The sequence below is a fragment of the Rhinopithecus roxellana genome, chromosome 1, assembly GCF_007565055.1.
Source record: "Rhinopithecus roxellana isolate Shanxi Qingling chromosome 1, ASM756505v1, whole genome shotgun sequence".
NCBI classification, from domain to species: Eukaryota; Metazoa; Chordata; class Mammalia; order Primates; family Cercopithecidae; genus Rhinopithecus; species Rhinopithecus roxellana.
This window is the reverse complement of record NC_044549.1, coordinates 196,993,512-197,013,529: the sequence shown is the minus strand read 5'-3', so window position 1 is coordinate 197,013,529 and position 20,018 is coordinate 196,993,512. Positions and strand designations below refer to the sequence as shown.

At 38.9% G+C, this 20,018-nt stretch overlaps 1 protein-coding gene across 2 annotated transcripts in view; it reads left to right on the top strand.

Moving 5' to 3' along the window:
- Positions 1-18,774, top strand: part of ANO10 (anoctamin 10) — a 189,440-nt gene extending 170,666 nt beyond the window's left edge. For both annotated transcript variants that reach the window (XM_030935673.1, XM_030935680.1), the window contains exon 12: positions 18,604-18,774. In XM_030935673.1, coding sequence (XP_030791533.1) covers positions 18,604-18,759 — 156 coding nt within the window. In that variant the 3' untranslated portion in view covers positions 18,760-18,774. The remainder of the gene's footprint in view (positions 1-18,603) is intronic.
- Positions 18,775-20,018: the final 1,244 nt, after the last annotated feature.

The window sequence follows — 20,018 nt, the reverse complement described above, 5'->3', positions numbered from 1 at the left end:
CTGGCTAATTTTTGTATTTTTAGTAGAGATGCTGTCTCAATATGTTTCCCAGGCTGGTCTGGAACTCCTGACCTCAGGTGTTCTGCCCACCTCGCCCGCCCAAAGTGCTGGGATTATAGGCATGAGCCACCGTGCCTGGCTGATATATAATTTTTCACAGCCTTCAGGGCTCTGATTTTTCATGCTGTAAATTGCGTTCATATTTTTCTAGTTTATTCCAGAAAAAAATTCAAATATTTTTCTACTTTATTGTAAAAACAATGGCAGAAACTAGTAGAATAAAAGTCAACTGCTTACCCATATACCAGCAGTGAACATTTGGAATTTGAAATTAAAAACATAACACCATTTACGTTAGCTCCAAAAAAATGCAATACTTAGGTGTAAATCTAAAAATGTACAAATATAGATGAGAAAAACTGCTAAACTCGTCTGAAAGAAATCAAAGAAAATATAAATAAATTGAGAGATATTCCATGTTTATGGGTGGGAGGACTCTCTATTAAGATGTCAGTTCTTCTCAACTTGATGCATACATTGAGCACAATCTCTGTCAAAATCCAAGCAGGTTATCTTATGGATATTGACAAACTGATTCTATTGTTTATGTGGGTGGCAAAAGACCCAAAAGAGCCAACACAATGCTGAAGAAAAACAAAGTGAGAGGACTGGCACTACGCAAGTTCAAGACTTGCTGTAAAGCTACAGTCATAAAGACAGTATGGTATTGGTGAAAGAATAGACAAATAAATAAATGGAACAAAATAACTCCAAAATAGATCTACTATTGGCAAAGGCAATTCAATGGAGAAAGGATAGTCCTTTGCATGGATGCAGCTGGAAACCATCATTCTCAGCAAACTATCACAAGAACAGAAAACCAAACACCGCATGTTCTCACTCATAGGTGGGAACTGAACAGTGAGATCACTTGGACTCGGGAAGGGGAACATCACACACTGAGGCCTATCATGGGGAGGGGGGGAGGGGGGAGGGATTGCATTGGGAGTTATACCTGATGTAAATGACAAGTTGATGGGTGCTAACGAGTTGATGGGTGCAGCACACCCACATGGCACAAGTATACATATGTAACAAACCTGCACATTATGCACATGTACCCTAGAACTTAAAGTATAATAATAATAATAATAAAAGGATAGTCCTTTCAACAAAGGGTGCTGTAACAACTGCACATCACATACAAAAAAAAAAAATGATTCTAGATACGGACCTTACACCTTTAACAAAAATTAATCCCAAATGGATCAGAAACCTAAATGTGAAACACAAAACTTTAAAACTTCTAGAAGATAACATAAAAGAAAATCTAGGTGTTCTAGGGTTTGGTAATTAATTACTTTTTAAATTCAGTTCAAAAGCATGAAAGAAATATTTGTAAGTTAGACTTCTTCAAAATTAAAAACTTCTTCTCTGCAAAAGATACTTTTAAGAGAATGAAAAAAGCCAAAAACAAAAGCCAAAAACTGGGAGAAAATATTTGCAAAATATGTAAATGATAAAGGATTTGTACCCAAAATATACAAAAAACTCTTGAAACTCAACAATAAGAAAACAACCCAGCCAGGCATGGTGGCTCACGCCTGTAATCCCAGCATTTTGGGAGACCAAGGTGGGTGGATCACTTGAGGTCAGGAGATTGAGACCATCCTGGCTAACACGGTGAAACCCCATCTCTACTAAAAATACAAAAATTAGTCAGGTGTGGCATGGTGGTGGACACCTGTAATCCCAGCTACTAAGGAGGCTGAGGCAGGAGAATCACTTGAACCCGGGAGGCAGAAGTTGCAATGAGCCGAGATCGCACCATTGCACTCCAGCCTGGGTTACAGAGCGAGACTCGGTCTCCCAAAAAAAAGAAAAAAAAAAAAAAGATAAAAAAATCCATAAACAAACTATCCAATAGATCAGTCATTGCTGTGCAAATGTGAAATGGTACAGCCACTTTGGAGGACAGTTTGGCAGTTTCTTAGAAAACTAAGCATACTTTTACCATATGATTTAGCAGCCATGCTCCTTGGTATTTAACCAAATGGGTTGAAAACTTATGTCCATACACAAACCTGCAGATGGATGTTTATAGCAGCTTTATTCATGATTGTCCAAACTTGGGAGCAACCAAGATGTCCTTCAGTAGATGAGTGGATAAAATTCTGTTGTACATCTATATGAGGGAATAATAATCACTGTTAAGAAGAAGAAATGAGGTATCAAGCCATGAAAAGACATGGAGGGACCTTAAATGCCAGTTCCTAAGTGGAAGAAGTCAGTTTGAAAAGGCTATATACTATATGATTCCAAATATATAACACTTTAGAAAAGACAAAACTATAGAGACAGTAAAAAGATAAGTGGCAGCTGGGAGTTGAGGGGGAGGGAAGAGATGCAAGGGAGGAAGTGTGGAATGAATAAGTGAACCACAGGGGATTTTTAGGGCAGTAAAACTATCATGTATGATAGCTACTGTAATGGTGGATACATGACGCAATATATGTCACAGCTCAAGCTGCTATAACAGAATACCAGACCAAGTGACCTAAGTGACATTTATTTTTCATTCTTCTGGAAGTTGAGAAGTCCAAGATGAAGACGCTGGCAGATTTGATTTTTAGGCCTTCTTGAATCCTCCTGTGGTAGACAGAGGAAGCTCTAGTGTCTCTCTTCCACTTCTTATCTGGGCCTTATCTTATCCCATCATTGGCGCTCCACCCTTATGACGTCATCTAAATCTAATTACCTCCCTAACACCCTACCTTCTAAAACTATCATGTTGGAGGTTAGCACTTCAACATGTGAATTCCTGGGGACACAAACGTTCAAGCCGTAACAATGCATTTATGAAAACCTGTATAGTGAACCCTAATGTAAACTATGGGCCTTGGTTAATAATAATGTGTCGTATTGGTTCATCAGTTGTAGCAGATGACTAATACAAATGTTAGATCTTAATAATAGGGGAAACTGGGAGAATGACAGATATACAGCAACTCTACTTTCTGTGTAGTTTTTCTGCAAAACTAAAACTGCTTTAAAAAATAAAATCTCTTAATAAAAAATAGAGAACTTCATTAGAGCTTAACATGTTCTAATATATAGTTTAAATTTAAGCCAAAAAATGAGTTGTTTGTACTTGTACAGAACTGGAATCAGTGTCTTTCTTCTTTCTTCCCCTTTCTCCAATCCCTCAACCTCCTCAAATGCTTTTCATTATGAACAGAAAGTTTACAAAAAAAGCAAAATGCAAATGGCTGTTAAGTGTGTGAATAGATGCTCAACATCATTCAGAGTAAGATAGGCAAGTGAACACTAAACTGAAACACCTGTTATCACCTTATCAGATTGGCAGAAATCCACCAGAGGGATATTCCCTTGGGTTGACAAGGCTGTGGACGACCAGACAGTCTCATATTCAGCTGCTGATTATACATGCCAGCTTAATACCATGTCCAGAACAATTTGACAGAATCTACTTAAATTACAACTGTGTGTATCCTTTGACTCAGCAGTTCTGTCTTTGGGAAAGTATTCCACAAATATACTTGCCTATGCATAAAATGACAAATGTTGGAGGAAATTTATTACAGCACCCTTACTAATAAGAAAAATATTTGAAATAGTGTAAATGTCCATCACTGGTTGATAAATTATGGGTGCTCTCTAGGTACTAATATGGAAAGATCTCTAATATTAGGAAATACAAAAAAGGAAAATTCTGAACAATATTTCTGTGTGCTCCTTTTATATAAAAATGGAGAAAATATTAATATATTCTGATTGTACATGTGGGCAGGAGGCACAGTGGGGCATTGGGAAGATGAGGGCAGGGATAGGGGTATCACTATATACCTTTTTTCCTGACCATGTGACTGTATTACCTTCAAACTATAGTTCAAAAAGATATAGGTATATACATTTTTAAATAACAAATTCAGAATAGCTAGGATAAATCGCTTTTGCTGCTGTTAAACCTTAAATATTATTTTTATCTACCTATGAATATTTATCTTCCCTTGAGTGTTTTTGGTATGGCAAGTCCTGAGTTGTTAAAATTGATTGTTATTGTCATTTTGTAACTGAGAGGGTCTCTCTAGTGAAAACCTGACTTTCTCAAAGAAGTAGTTCAAATTTCTCCTTACTTTTCTGACAGTAGTGTTCCTCAAGCATACCTTAAGAACATAACAAGTAATAAACCATAAACCAGTGTTTTCTTCAAGAAAATATATCAGTGGAGAACAGAAAATGTTCTCTTTGAAAAAAATATGTAGTTAAAAAAGTTTTAGCTCTTTTTTTGTTTGTTATAAATTGTCTGTTCAATTGTACGGAATTACTCTCTCTCAGAGCAAAGACTTGCCAGTTGGCTTTACTTTTTTCATCCCCTTTCTTCTGTGTCCACTGCCTCGATACATTTTTCCCACTTCCCTTACTCTGACAAAGATATCAAAGGTTACATTAAAGCAAAAGCTGAGAAGCTTAAGTTATTGCCGATAAGTTCGACAAGATTTAAATGCAATCTGAGAAGTAGAAGATGGGAAGCATTCCTTCCTGAATCTACATGCTCTGTTAGGCCCTAAGGCACAATGAAATGTAGGACATGAACCCTGGGCCCCAAAGCTGATGACGGTGGAGGTCACAAAGTGATCACCCACTCTAAGAATTCTACACACAGTGTTATCTATATGTTTCCCTCTATGCCAGGCTTCTTGTCTTTACTCTCATCAGTGTTTGGATAGCTCCTGACAGAATAAAGGCTGGGTTTGGTGTTCTGTAATCCTAGCTCTTTGGGAGGCTGTGGGAAGATTGCTTGAGCTCAGGAGTTCAAGACCAGCCTGGGCAACATGGCAAAACCCCATCTCTACAAAAAATACAAATATTAGCTGGATGTGGTGGTGCACACCTGTAGTCCCAGGTACTCTAGAGGCTGAGGTGGGAAGATCACTTGAGCCTGGCAAGCAGAGGTTATAGTGAGTTGAGATAGTGCCACTACACAGCCTGGGTGACAGAGTGAGACCCTGTCTCAGAAACAAAAAATAAAAAAGTGCATTTCCTCAGTTGTAGGCAATGATATTTCTAATGTAAGGAAACATGGTCTTAGATTTGGGAGATGTAGGTCATTTTCAGGATATTCACCCTTAACCTGATAACTGGTTTAGCAGATTTTGCTGAGTTGTTTTTAGGTGGTTTCTTTGGAATCCTAGTTTAATTCTTCATTGTTTTACCTGTGATTTTGGGAGACATATATATGATAAAAGTCTTTTTAAAATAAAGTTTTTAATTTTAAGATTTAGATTACAGAAAAGTTGACAAGCTGGAACTGATGGTTCCCATGTACTCCATAGCTAGCTTCCCCTGCTTTTAACATCTAACACTGGTATGGTACACTTGTTATAATTAGTGAACAACTTTTCATATGTTATTATTAACTAAAGTTCGTGCTTTTTTCAGATTTCCTTAGTTTTTATCTGGTAAGACTCATCTTGTGTATCTCCTGCCTTGGTCCTAGACTCAGCCATTTTTCCAAGAAGCTCTGCATCCTTTGTTTTGGACAGTGGTATTAGAAACCAAGATATGTGTGCATCTCTTAATTTTTTTTTTTTTTTTTTTGAGATGGAGTCTTGCTCTGTAGCCCAGGCTGGAGTGCAGTGGCGCAGTCTCAGCTCACTGCAAGCTCCGCCTCCCGGGTTCACCATTCTCCTGCCTCAGCCCCCCGAGTAGCTGAGACTACAGGCGCCCGCCACCACACCTGGCTACTTTTTTGTATTTTTAGTAGAGATGGGGTTTCACCGTGTTGGCCAGGGTGGTCTCAATCTCCTGACCTCATGATCTGCCCGCCTTGGCCTCCCAGCATGTCTTAACTTTTAACCTGAATCCCTCTATTTAAGATGGATTTCTTGCAGTTAACATAGTTGAGCCTTGCTTTTTATTCTAACTCTGACATTCTTTGTCTTTGAATCGGTATATTTAGGCCACCTGGAGTGTCCTGCACCCTGCCCTCCTCGCCATGACTGTGTCAGGTGACCGCAGGAGGTCGATTGTATGTTCTCCTTGCACTGTTGTAGAGCCACCAACTTTCCTGTGGCCCCTGCGGTACCACATCTGCCTTATAGCTCTCAATTTAAGGTTTACAAATGTGTATTTCTCCATTGTGACTTAAATTCTCACTTGATACAATTAAAGTAAATGAAGTAAGTATATAGTAGAATGAAATCATAATCTTAAGTTATCACTTTGCTTTGTAGGCCTTAGAGAATATTTCCAGGCACACAGTTTTTATATGTTCCTTGGTTTTTTTACTTGTCAAGTGATCAAAATAATTGTTGAAGAAACAAAGCAAGCTCCAAATCACACATAACCATCTTACAGATTTTATTTCCTTTCACCATCATCAAATCTGCTCTAGAAACTGCTTTGTGCATGAAATGTGGCTCTGAATGAGAGGAAAACACACTTTAACACATGTAAATTGCTTTAAGCTGTATAAGATGTGTTCTTTGGTGACACAGGGCATGCCAAAGCCTTGAAAGCCAGCTTTCTTACCCCAGTGACAAATGACAACCCCATCATTCAGTGTCCCTCAATTACAACAAGCCTCTTGATTAGCAGGTCCCTACAATGGAGATTATATTTTAAGAGAGAAGAGCCGATGAGATACATGATTTAATTTATCTGTAAACCTTTAGATTATTTTCTTCTGTTCATTTGGTCTAATTGATATTTCCCCCAATCCCCTTTTCTATTAAATGATGAAATAGAGAAGGAGCCGGGTGTGGTGGCTCATGCCTGTAATCCCACTTTGGGAGGCCAAGGCAGGTGGATCACCTTAGGTTAGGAGTTCAAGACCAGCCTGGCCAACATGGTGAAACCCATCTCTACTAAAAATACAAAAAAATTAGCCAGGCATGGTGGTGCATGCGTGTAATCCCAGCTACTCAGAAAGCTGAGGCAGGAGAATCGCTGGAACCCGGGAGGCGGAGGTTGCAGTGAGCCGAGATTGTGCCATAGCACTCCAGCCTGGGCAACAAGAGTGAAACTCTGTCTAAAAACAAACAAACAAAACAAACAACAAAAAAACAACAAAAAAAGGCCAGGCGCGGTGGCTCATGCCTGTAATCCCAACACTTTGGGAGGCCGAGGCAGACAGATCACAAGGTCAGGAGATCGAGACCATCCTGGCTAACATGGTGAAACCCCGTCTCTACTAAAAATACAAAAAATTAGCCAGGCATGGTGGTGGGCACCTGTAGTCCCAGCTACTTGGGAGGCAGAGGTAGGAGAATGGCATGAACCTGCGAGGCGGAGCTTGCAGTGAGCCGAGATTGCGCCACTGTACTCCAGCCTGGGCTCCAAAGCGAGACTCCATCAAAGAAAGAGAGAAAGAGAGAGAGAAAGAGAGAGAAGGAAGTAAAATACTTTTCGTGCTTTTATACTGACCAGTTCTCCCTCTCTCATTTTTTTGACTCTTCTAACATTTTCCCTTTTTTCCCTGTATACTTCTTTTAGGTTCCAGCTTTCTGTTAAGCTTTATTGAGGCTCAGAAACCAATACCCCCAAATACTGCACTTTGACATGCTGAACTCAACGTCTTTCTGATCTCCCCCATACCATCTCTCTCAAAGCATTGGATTCTCTAAAGTTCCCTTGTCTGCCTAAAGTCCAGACCTACCAAAGAAGAAAACAATTAACTGCTGATCACTTCCCTGAGTTCTCATTAACTGAATCCATATCACATCTTTTCTCATGTTAATCTGCTTTTTGTGAGTTGATTTTTCAGCAAATCTTCAGGGGTTTGCTGTACATCTTTTAAGTCCAACTCCTTGTTCACTTGACTGATCTTGGGAAGTCGCCCATGCAGACAGCCCAGAGGCCTAGGCCTTTTGTGATATTAGCGATTCCCTGTCATTCCCTGTGTGGATGCTCAGCACACCAGGAATGGAGCTTGGTTGGAGTGGAGCAAGGTGAGCTGGGTCGTAGACGTAGCCCTGCCCTGAAGACGTCTTCTCAGGGTGTCCACCAGGGCGTAGGGCCTGAAGACACTGCCAGAGAATTCCTTTTAAACTCCAGGGAAGAGTCCTAGTCATTATGTTACTGAGACACAAATTTTGTGATGCTTTCTCGTCTTTTAACAAATACATGTAAGTTAATTAACTAATTAAATAGAGTTTTCAGTCTTTTATACAATCTATACCAAAGGATGGCAAACCCCAGCCAAAGGACCAAATCCTCCTGCCGCCTATTATTAAAGTTGTATTGGCACCCAGCCGCACCCATTTGTTTTTATATTCTGCTTTTCATGTTGCAAGGAATGGCAGAGTTGAGTAATCATGACAGAGATTGTGTGCTGCAAAGCCTAAAATATTTACTCTGTGGCCTTTTAAGAAGTTTGCTGACCCTGCTGGAGATTAAGAATCTTTTGTGATAGAAATTGCATTGAATCTATAGATCACTTTGGGTGATATACACATTTTAACAATATTAAGAGTTCTAATACAGCACATGAACACAGAATGTCTTTTCATTTATTTGTGTAGTCTTCAATTTCTTGTGGCAATGTTTTGTGGTTTCAGTGTACACGTTTTTCATCTCCTTGGTTACATTTGTCCCTAAGTATTTTAGTATTTTTATTCTTTCTGATGCTATTGTAAAAATGATTGATTTCTGAATTTCCTTTTCAAATTGTTCATTGTTAGTATATAGAAATGTTACTGATTTTTGTGTGTTGATTTTGTAGTCTACAATTCTGCTGAATTCATTTATTAGTTCTAATGAGGGTGTGTGTGTGTATGTGTGTAGAATTAGGGTTGTCTGCATTTAAAATAATGTAATCCACAAACAGATAATTTTACTACTTTCCAATTTGGATACCTTTTATTTATTTTTATTTATTTATTTATTTATTTTGAGACGGAGTCTCGCTCTGTCACCCAGGCTGGAGTGCAGTGGCCGGATCTCAGCTCACTGCAAGCTCTGCCTCCCGGGTTTACGCCATTCTCCTGCCTCAGCCTCCCGAGTAGCTGGGACTACAGGCGCCCGCCACCACGCCCGGCTAGTTTTTTGTATTTTTTAGTAGAGACGGGGTTTCACTGTGTTAGCCAGGATGGTCTCGATCTCCTGACCTCGTGATCTGCCCGTCTCGGCCTCCCAAAGTGCTGGGATTACAGGCTTGAGCCACCGCGCCCGGCCTTATTTATTTTCTTAATTGCTCTGACAATTAAGAAAGTAGTGGACTTCCAGTACTTTGTTGACAAGTGGCAAGACTAAGCATTCGTCACCATGTTCCTGATCTTAGAGGGAAAGCTTTCAGTTTTCCATCATTTGATACGATGTTACTCTAGGCTTCTTCATATATAACCTTTAGTATGTTAAGGTAATTTCTTTCTACTCCGAGTTTGTTGAGTGTTTTTATCGTGAAAGGGTATTGAATTTTTGTCATATATTTTTTCTGCATCAATTAAAATAATGTGGTTTGTCCTTCATCCTGTTAATGTGGTGTATCATGTTGATTGGTTTACATATGTTGTTCCATCCTTGTAGTTCAGGAATAAATCCCGCTTGGTCATGATGTGTAATTTTTTTAATGTGTTGCTGAATTTGGTTTGCTAGTATTTTGTTAAGGAATTTGCATCAGTATTGATTAGGGATATTGAACTATGGTTTTCTTTTTTAATTATGTCTTTGGTTTTGGTATCACAGTGATATTGACCTCATAAGATGAGTTTGGAAGTATTCCCTTCTTGTCAGTATTTTGCAAGAATTCAAGATGTATTGCTGGTAATTCTTTAAATGTTTGGTGAAATTCACCCATGAAGCTCTCTGGTCCTGGGCTTTTCTTTGTTGGTAGGTTTTTCATTACCGATTCAATCTCCTTACTAGTATAGTTCTGTTCAGATTTTTTTTCTTCATGATTCAGTTTTGGTAGGTTGCATGTTTCTAGGAATTTATTTGTTTCTAGTTTATCCAGTTTAGTGGTGTATAATTGTTCTTAGTCGTCTCTTATATTTTATTTCTGTGGCATCAGTTGTAATGTTTCTTCTTACATTTCTGATTTTTGCTATGTGAGTCTTTTTCTTCATTAGTCTAGCCTAAGGATTTCTTAATTTTGTTGACCTTTTCAAAAGACCAACTCTTACTTTTGTTGACTTTCTTTTGCTGTTGTTTTTCTATTCTCTTTTATTTTTGCTCTTATCTTTATTATTTCCTTTCTTCTGCTAACTTTAGTTGGTTCTTTTTGTAGTTTCTTGAGGTTAAAGTCAAGTTATTGACTTGAGATCTTTCTTTCTTTTATAATGTAAGCATTTACCACTATAAACTTCCCTCTTAGTACTGTCGCTGCTGTGTCCCGTAAGTTTTGGTGTGTTGTGTTTTTGTTTTCATTTGTTTCAAGATATTTTCTGATTTCTTTTGTGATTTCTTCTTTGACTCACTGGTTGTTCAAGAGTGTATTAATTTCCACAGTTTGTGAATTTTCCAGTTTCCTTTTGCTTTTGATTTCTAGTTCCATTCCATTTGGTCAGAAATGATAGTTGGTATGATTTCAGTCTTTTTAAATTTGTTAAGGCTTGTTTTGTGGCCTAAGGTATGATCTATACTGGAGAATCTTTTATATGGACTTGAAAAGAATGTTTATTCTGTTGTTACTGGGTAGAGTGTTCTGTATATATCTATTAGGTTAAATTGGTTTGTGATGTTAAGTCCTCTGCTTCCTTATTGATCTTATGTCTGATTGTTTTATCCATTATTGAAGTGCAGTATTGAAATCTCCCACTGGTACTGTATTAGTGTTCATTTCTCCCTTCAATTCTGTCAATATTTGTTTCATATATTTGGTACTGTGATGTTAGATGCATATACAATTATAATTGTTACGTCTTCTTAGTAAATTGACCCTTTCATTTTTACATAATATCCTCATTTGTCTCTTATAACCGTTTTTTAATTAAAGTCTGTTTTTTCTGATATAACTATGGTCATTCTGGCTCTCTTTTTGTTACCATTTTCATGGTAAATGAAAATGAGCATTTTTCCTCATTCCTGAACTTTGATTATATGTATGTCTTTACATCTGCAGGTAATTGGATCTTGTTTTTTGTTTTGTTTTTTTAAAATCCATTCAGCCACTCTATGTCTTTAGATCAGGGAGTTTAACCCATTCACACTTAATTACTGATAGAGCAGACTTACAATTGCCATTTTGTTTATTGCTTTCAGTATGTCTTGTAATTATTTTGCTGCACTTTTTCTGTCTTGCTGCCTTCCTTTGTATTTTGTTGATTTTTTTTTTGTAGGAACTTGCTTTGATTCCTTTCTCATTTTCTTTTTTGTATCTTTTACAGATATTTTCTTTGTAGTTACCATGGGGATTACATAAAATATCTTATAGTTGAAACTGATAAAAACTTTAGCAGCATGCAAAAAAATCTTCTCCTTTACATTTTCCCTTTACCACTTTTTTTTTTTTTTTTTTGAGACGTAGTCTTGCTCTCTCGCCCAGGCTAGAGTGCTGTGGCCGGATCTCAGCTCACTGCAACCTCCGCCTCTCGGGTTCACGCCATTCTCCCGCCTCAGCCTCCTGAGTAGCTGGGTCCACAGGCGCCCGCCACCTCGCCTGGCTAATTTTTTGTATTTTTAGTAGAGACGGGGTTTTGCCGTGTTAGCCAGGATGGTCTCGATCTCCTGACCTCGTGATCCACCCATCTTGGCCTCCCAAAGTGCTGGGATTACAGGCTTGAGCCACCGCGCCCGGCCACCACTTTTTATTATCAGTGTCACAAAGAACATTATTTCTTTTTTGAGACAGGGTCTCACTGTGTCACTCAGGTTGGAATGGAGTGGCACAATCACAGCTCACTGCAACCACAACTTCCCTGGGCTCAGGTGATCCGCCCACCTCAGCCTCCCAAGTAGCTTGAACTATAGGCATGGGCCACCATGCCTGGCTAATTTTTGTATTTTTTTTGTGAGACAGAGTTTTACCATATTGCTCAGGCTGGTCTCAAACTCCTGAGGCTCAATGATTCACCCACCTAGGCCTCTCAAAGTGCTGGAATTATAGGCATAGTACCCAGCCACAAATTACATTTTTTGATCCATTAGTATTCTTTTGTAGTTAGTTTTATGTTTTTATCTTTTAAAGTGTGTACTAGAATTAAAAGTGATTTATATACGACCATCGCATTATTAAAGGATTTTTTTGTTTGTCTATATATTTACCTTTACTAGAGAGTTTATTTTTTCTTATGCTGTTGTGTTGCTGTCTAGTGTCCTTGAGCTTCTGCTTGAAGGAATGCCTATTATGTGTAAGGCAGTTGTAGTAGTGATGAAATTCCTCCGCTTTTGCTTATCCAAAAGGTCTTTATTTCTCTCCTGTGTTTTTGAAGGATGATTTTTCCTGGTATAGAATTCTTGGTTGGGAGTTTTTTTTCAGTACTTTGAATATGTCATCTTGTTCTCTTCTGGCCTCCAGTCTTTCTACTGAGAAATCTGCTGATAATCTGGGAATTCCCTTGTACATGATGAATTACTTTTCTCTTGCTGCTTTCAAGATACTCTCTTTGTCTTTGATTTTGACAGTTTGATTATAATGTGTCTTGGTGTAGGCCGCTTTGGGCTCATCTTAGTGGGATTCCTTTCAGCTTCTTGAATTTGGATGCACATTTCCTCAGATTTGGGAAATTTCCAGCTATTATTTCCTCAAATAAGTTCTGTTCCCATTTCTTTCTCTCTCTTCTCCTCTGGAACTCTTATAATGCATAATTGGTCCAGTTGATGGTGTTTCATTAAGCTTTCTTCACTTTTCTTCTTGTGTTGTTTTTGCTCCTGTGACTCAATAATTTCCAATGACCTATCTGAGTTCACTGATTCTTTTTTTCTGCTTGTTCAAATCTGCTGTTGAATCTCACTAGTGAATTTTTTTTTTTTTTTTTTTTTTTTGAGACGGAGTTTCATTCTTGTTGCCCGGGCTGGTCCACCTGCCCGGGCTGATCCACCTGCCTTGTCCTCCCAAAGTGGTGGGATTACAGGCATGGGCCCCCGTGCGTGGTTGAATTTTTTTTTTTTTTTTTTTTTTTTGATACAGACAAGGCTGTATCCGTGTCACAAGGCCGGAGTGTGGTGGTGTGATAGTAGCTCACTTCAGCCTCAAATTTCTGGATTCAAGCAATCCTACAGCCTCAGTCTCCCAAGTAGCTGGGACAATAGGCATGCAGCACCACACCCCGCTAAGGTTTTGATTTTTTTTTTTTTTTTTTTTGGTAGAGATGAGGTCTTGCTATGTTACCTGGGCCAGTCTCAAATCCTGTTCTCAAATGATCCTCTACCTTGGGCTTCCAAAGTGCTTGAGATTACAAGTGTGACCCACCATACCTAGGTGTGACTTGTTCAATTCAGTTATTCTTCAGCACCAGAATTTCTGTTGGGTTCTTTTTTATAGTTTCTATTTGATTGCTGATATAGTCTCTTTCTGTTCATGTATTGTTTTCCTCATTTTATTTAGTTGTCTGTGACCTCTTATAGCTCACTGAGCTTTTTAAAGACAGTTATTTGAATTCTCTGTCAGGCAATTCACAGGTCTTCATTTCTTTTGGGTCAGCTTCTGAAGAATTACTGTTTCTTTGCTTGGGCCATTTTTCCTTTTTTTTATATGTCCTTTTGTTTTTTTGCTGGCATTTGGGCATTTGAAAAAGAGCCATCTGTCTGTCATTACAGACTAGCTTTATACAAGGAAGGCCTTCACCATTCAGCCCAGTTAGAGAATCAGAGACTCAAATCTTTTCTGGTAGTGTGTCTTCTCTGGGATTATGCATCTAATTTTCAAATTAGAAAGGCTTGCCAGCTTCTTTTTCAGGAGGTTGTAATTTCTTGCTGCCTCTGGTGTCTGTGTGCAGTACTGCAAGTTCTCTGGTGCTGCTGCAAGCTGACAAGCCCTTAATTGTTCTCAGCAACCCCTAGGCATTTAAAGTATGCCCTTTAAGTTCACATGCCTTCTAATTTAGAAAAGACAGAAACTAGTCCCTCAGGCAGTCCTCTGAAAAGACAGAAAGTTGAATGTATTCATTCTGCTTTCTCTTTCCCTTTCAAGGTGGCATGAGAAACGCTCCTCATGGTCCCAGCTTCTCTGATGACTGTTCTTTATTCACTTTGGTGCAGACTCCCTGGCTCACCAGGGGTCCTTTGTGGGGTCAAATCTGACATTGGCCCTTCTCTGAGGCTCCTTTGGGAGTACCTGCCTTTGCCTTGGTCCTATCCTCAGAAGTTCTGGCAAATTCTCTTATTTTCCAGTGTTGTTCCTTTTAGAATATATCTTTCTGTCATTTCAGGGGACCTTTGGGAAGTGGAAGAAGTAGATGTACCTGCTTGGTCTACCATCTTAAAATGAAAATCCCTGAGGTTGTTTTCCTAAGAGCCTAATTCCATAACATTTTTTTCAATCTCTGCTCCGTTAATCATTTTTATTAATTTGCATTTGGCACGTAATTTGTCTAGTAATCAGCAGAGGATACCTTTTTCAGGGCACTCCTTTTGTTCAGTTGTGGCTGGGATCTCAGTGGAGACAGGTAACCCTATAATCACTGTTTAAGGCATATTGTTGTGGGGAGCCAACTTCTTTGTATTTACTAGTTTTAAAATTCTGCCCATCTCCTCCCCTTCCCCTTCCTCCACCTTCACTGTTTTTCTCCTTTACTTTGTTTAGGATATAATTTTGTGAGTATGTATGCATACATACCATTGTAGGTATCAGATCTGCTTTTCAGAAGTCTCAGAATTCAACTCTAATTTGCATTTTCTGTTTCAGTAGAGACAGGGTTGGGGACATATTACTACAAAACACAGCTACTACTATGGATCACGTCACAATTTTTCTAGTTTTTGCAAAATAAAATGGTTCTGCTGGCTCTCTGTGCAGCTGACATGAGAGTCCCAGGGTTTGACAACCCTGCAGTGACCAAAGGTGAGCAATGTGCTAATAGCAGAGCAGGCAGTACTTTACCACTGGCACTGGAAAACATTTAGCTTCTGAGTGCTAATTTTCTCTGGTCCTGTTACTTTTTTTCCTTTTCCCAACTGAGACACCCTATAATCACTGTTTAAGGCATATTGTTGTGGGGAGCCAACTTCTTTGTATTTACTAGTTTTAAAATTCTGCCCATCTCCTCCCCTTCCCCTTCCTCCACCTTCACTGTTTTTCTCCTTTACTTTGTTTAGGATATAATTTTGTGAGTTTTACTGTAAAAGAAGAATCACAATTCTGGTGCATAAAATGTCTTCTTTTTTCATAGACAAGCTCCTTCCACCCCACTATTCATTTTGAGTGTTTTTTTTTTTCAAATATGAATAAATTCCTATTTTATCTCAAGTTTTCTTTTATTTAAACAAGAAAAAATGACAAAAATGCTTTTTACAGTTTTTTCTTTCTCAGATATCTGTTAGCATAAAGCAGTTCCCAGCCTTGAAACAGAGTGGCTGTATGGAAAATATAAATAATATCCAAAAAATTGACCGTTTGAAACACGAGACTATAAATGTTATTTAGGTTTCCAGGCTACAACACAAAAGCTTACTTAACATGATGCTTAACTTGAATTCTGGATCGTGGATAAGAACCGCTAAGAAAGTGGGGGTGGAGGTGGGGAAGGTCTAATATATCCTTTCCTGACCATAGAGACAATATTGGCTCCTTTCTGCTTCTCTTTACACCACTTCCTTGAAGCAGGACCCCTGCTGTTGGAGCTGATCCTATCCCTGCTGTGTTGTCTTCCCACCTCACTCCCAAGTATTCATTGTTATTTGCCTAGGGGTTAGCCGTAGGGGTGGAGGAGAACAAGAAAGAACTTGTTAGCAACAACTAATTAAAGTAATTAACCAATATCTGTGAATAGTTGATGCTCCTTAACCTTCCCACTGATGCTTTCACTTTTAATAGAAAATGTGTATCAAAGCAAATAAACCTATAATTGTTGAAATTTCTGGTAGTTTGGCAAAATGGGAAGAAAATCAGTATGACAGATTAGAGAAGGTTGGGAAGTTGTTGATGAAGGCTTCCATCTGAGCACTCTGGCCCTGCATAAGTACTTTCCACATATTTGCAGAATGAATGAATACAAAGTGATCACTTTGCCCAGCTTTTTTTTTTTTTTTTTTTTTGAGATGGAGTCTCTCACTGTGTCTCCCTGGCTGGAGTGCAGCAGCACGATCGCAGCTCACTGAAACCTCTGCCTTCCAAGTGCAAGCAATTCCCCTGCCTCAGCCTCCCAAGTAGTTGCAATTACAGGTGCCTGCCACCATGCCTGGCTAATTTTTATATAAGTTTTCCCCCCATATAAAAGTAATGTATGTCCATTAAAAAGTGAAGATAGACTGTCTATAGTGCCACCATCTAAAGAAAACCATTGTGAAGATGCTATATTTTTTGGAAAATAAACTATAGAGAATTACTCATAAAAGCATGTTGCTATGTAAATGTTTAAAATGGCATCCTGTTTTGATTAATATTGTCTAATCAATACTAACTTTTTTCAGTTCATGAAAATTTTGTGAACAGTTTGCATGGAAACCATAGCAGCAAAATCTGGGCAACCTTGTTCTGTTACCTAATAGCCAGTCCTGGTTCCCAAAGGAGAGTTAATACACCTTCCAGATGCCTTAACATCCAAGGGAAGCATGTCCTTCCTCAGCAGCATATTTTGTTTTGCAATTCCTGCCAAGACTCTGAGGAAGAGGAAATGGGTACAGATTTATTAGGAGAGATGGAAAGGGGCCATGACTTTGTCATGTCATGTAGGACTCCGGCAACTTAAGGCTACACAGACTCTGAAATACATGGAATATTTCTTTTTATCTACTAATTTGTTTATTTCTTGTCTAATATTTCCACTGAAGAGATTGTCTTGTATAAAATTATATCTCAGTATTCTAATGGAATGAAATAATGGTACAGCATAGCCTTTTCTGAATTATTCGTGTATTATTTGGAGATTATATCCAGGTTTTTATTAATTCAGTTCAGAATTTTAACATAGGGTATCATCTGGTCCATGCTGTATTATCTACTTGTTTTTCTACTCTGGACCCTTAATCAGTATCTTCCAGTGTCATCTTTGGTCATGGCAGTCACATTTACATGAAGGCTGTCTGTCCCTGGTCTATTCTATGGCACTGCTTGGCCTGTCCTGGGGTTCTGCTGATTTTCAAGTCTTCTGATTAAATTTTTGCTTGTTCTGGCATCATGCTGATTTCCTTCACTATTTCATGCTTCTCCCAGGAGATATCTGCTTGTTATTTATCGCTCATTCCTCCTTTTGAAAATATCACAGTAAGAAATTATTTTAATTTTTTTCAACTGTTCTTTTTCTGTCAGTAATTCAATGCAACATTTCTTAAAGGTTGTTCCATCTCTCTCATTGATTTTCTTAATGCCTTTTAATTATTTCTTTTAAAATTCACAACTTTTAATATTTAGTAATTCATGCTGTCACCACAGAGGCAGCTGTATCCTTTTGATTACTTAGATTTCTGTGGGTGTTGATTCTGGAACACAAGATGATCTGGATTTGGAGAAGCATCAGTAGGTTGAGCCTATACATCTGAACAGCGGGATTACCAATGGAAGCAATACCATTGGCTTAATTATACATCTCATGTCATTATGTTATAGAGGACTTCTTTATGATGCTTGTATGAGGAAGAAAAATAATAGCCAGGTTTTAAGTTTTCCATATTATAATGTCTGTGTACTTACCATATATGGAGTCAGCAGCATATGGTTACAATCATTGAATTAATCTTTATTGATTATCACATCATAAAAGAAAATGCACCAAACGCTATTGGGATTAGAGGATTCATGGCACCTTATTTTTAATATATATGTACGTTTTATGTAACTCAAACTGAAGTGCAGCACAGGGACATTGGGCAGAGAATGAAGTGACTACAAATATTGTATACTAAGATACATTGCTAGAAAAGAGTTTGTGGAAGACTTCAGAATAAACTATTTTTCTATAAAACATTGAGGGTACCATTACGCTATCAGTTTATGGGAATACCTGATTTTAAAAGAATAAAGCTGGCTGGATGTGATAGCTCAACACCTGTAATCCCAGCACTTTGGGAGGCTGAGGTGGGTGGATCACCTGAGGTCAGGAGTTTGAGACCAGCCTGACCAACATGGTGAAACCCCCATCTCTACTAAAAAATATTAAAAAAATTAGTTGGGTGTGATGGTGCCTGCCTGTAATCCCAGCTACTCAGGAGGCTGAGGCGGGAGAATCGCTTAAACCTGGGAGGCAGAGGTAGCAGTGAGCCGAGATCGTGCCACCGCCCTCCTCTAGCCTGGGCGACAGAGTGAGACTCGGTCTCAAAAAAAAAAAAAAAAAGAATTAAATAAAGTCAGTAAATTATTGAATGAACCACAGCAGGGAGGACTCAGTACAACTCATGAGCCTGCTTGGTCTTTGATACTTCACAGGTCAATAGTTAGAAATTACCCAAGATTAATATAAAGGATCCTAGATTGCTTAGATATCAATTTATTTCCTTGCGTATATGGTCTGATGTATCACATCAACATGTACTCTTTCTTGTTTTCAGCACGCACTCCTGGCTTTAAAGTTTATCCTTGCATTTGCCATACCTGATAAACCACGGCATATCCAGATAAAACTAGCCAGATTGGAATTTGAGTCTTTGGAGGCACTCAAGCAGCAGGTAAGAGCAGCTGTCCTGAAAATGTATGTATTACTTTAGCAAATGACAGGAAAAATAATTCAGAAGAATCAGTCTCAGCATTTTCTTCAGCCTTGAAGTTACCAGTTTAAATGAATACAGAGGACTGCAGTTTAGGATGACATAACAAAACCAAAATCCTAATATGAGCAACAAACAGGTTTAAAGAACTAAACTAAACAAACAAAAATATTCAGGCAATGTTAAATAAAGAATAGAGCTAGCATTCAGCAAAAGAACAAGACAGACATCTAAGAATCAACTTGGGGTAGCTCCCCACAAGCTTCCAGTTTTGCCATCTACTGAAACATTAAGTGAGGAGAAGTGAGTGAATAAAATCCTGAATAATAGCTTTCAGAGAGCAAGACAGAATGAGATCAGGTGTGTAGAAGCAGCAAAATTGCCCTGAAAGGAGAAACTGTGTCTCAGTGACTTCCACATTCTACCAGAGACTACAAAAAAAAAAAAAAAGCCATGCTGGAGTTGACCATTTTGATGATTTTCTGCTTGTAGGAGAGTGGGAGTATACAGGAGATCCCTAGATGCCTGGAGTATCTCTCACTTCTTATCTTTAGTGCTGCATAGGAATTTAAGCATTGAGAGAATCAGTAAAGCATTGTCATCTGAGGGGACAAGCTGTGGTCAGAACCTGCTGGACAGGCACTCTTTCTTTGGCCTCTAAACTACTTTGCATAGGAATATTTCTTCTTATGTTTGGGGAGTTGGGAGAAAAAAGAACGTGAAGAGGACCCACTTAAGATGACCCTTTGATCAAAGCATGAGGGCTCTAAGGGTGGTGCGCCAGACAGGGGAACCCCACATCGAATCAATACTTGCCCCTGATGAGGCAGGGTGACTCCAGAAGAGGACTTGTGATAAGAATATGGAAAAGAGGATGAACCTGGGCCAACTAGCCAGAGCTGTGCTCGTGTTTGCCACACAGTAGGTGACAAGACTAAGTTACCTGCATTCCTAGAGGTTGGGCAGGTTCACTTTTGGCATGTGGGCTAGCCAGTGTGTCTATATGTTAAACCAGAACCCACCATCATGCCCAATAATGAAACTCCAGAGCATTCCCAGCAATGGCAGGAAACCTATCATCACCACGGACGGCTAGCATTCTTCTAGAGGTACTAACCAATGCAGTTGTATAAGAGGAAGAGATAAGTTCAAGTAGAAGAGGCAAGCTTATTACTTGAAAATTAGAGGATTAGGCTGGGTGCAGTGGCTCACACCTGTAATCCCAGCACTTTGGGAGGCCGAGGTGGGTAGATCCCTTG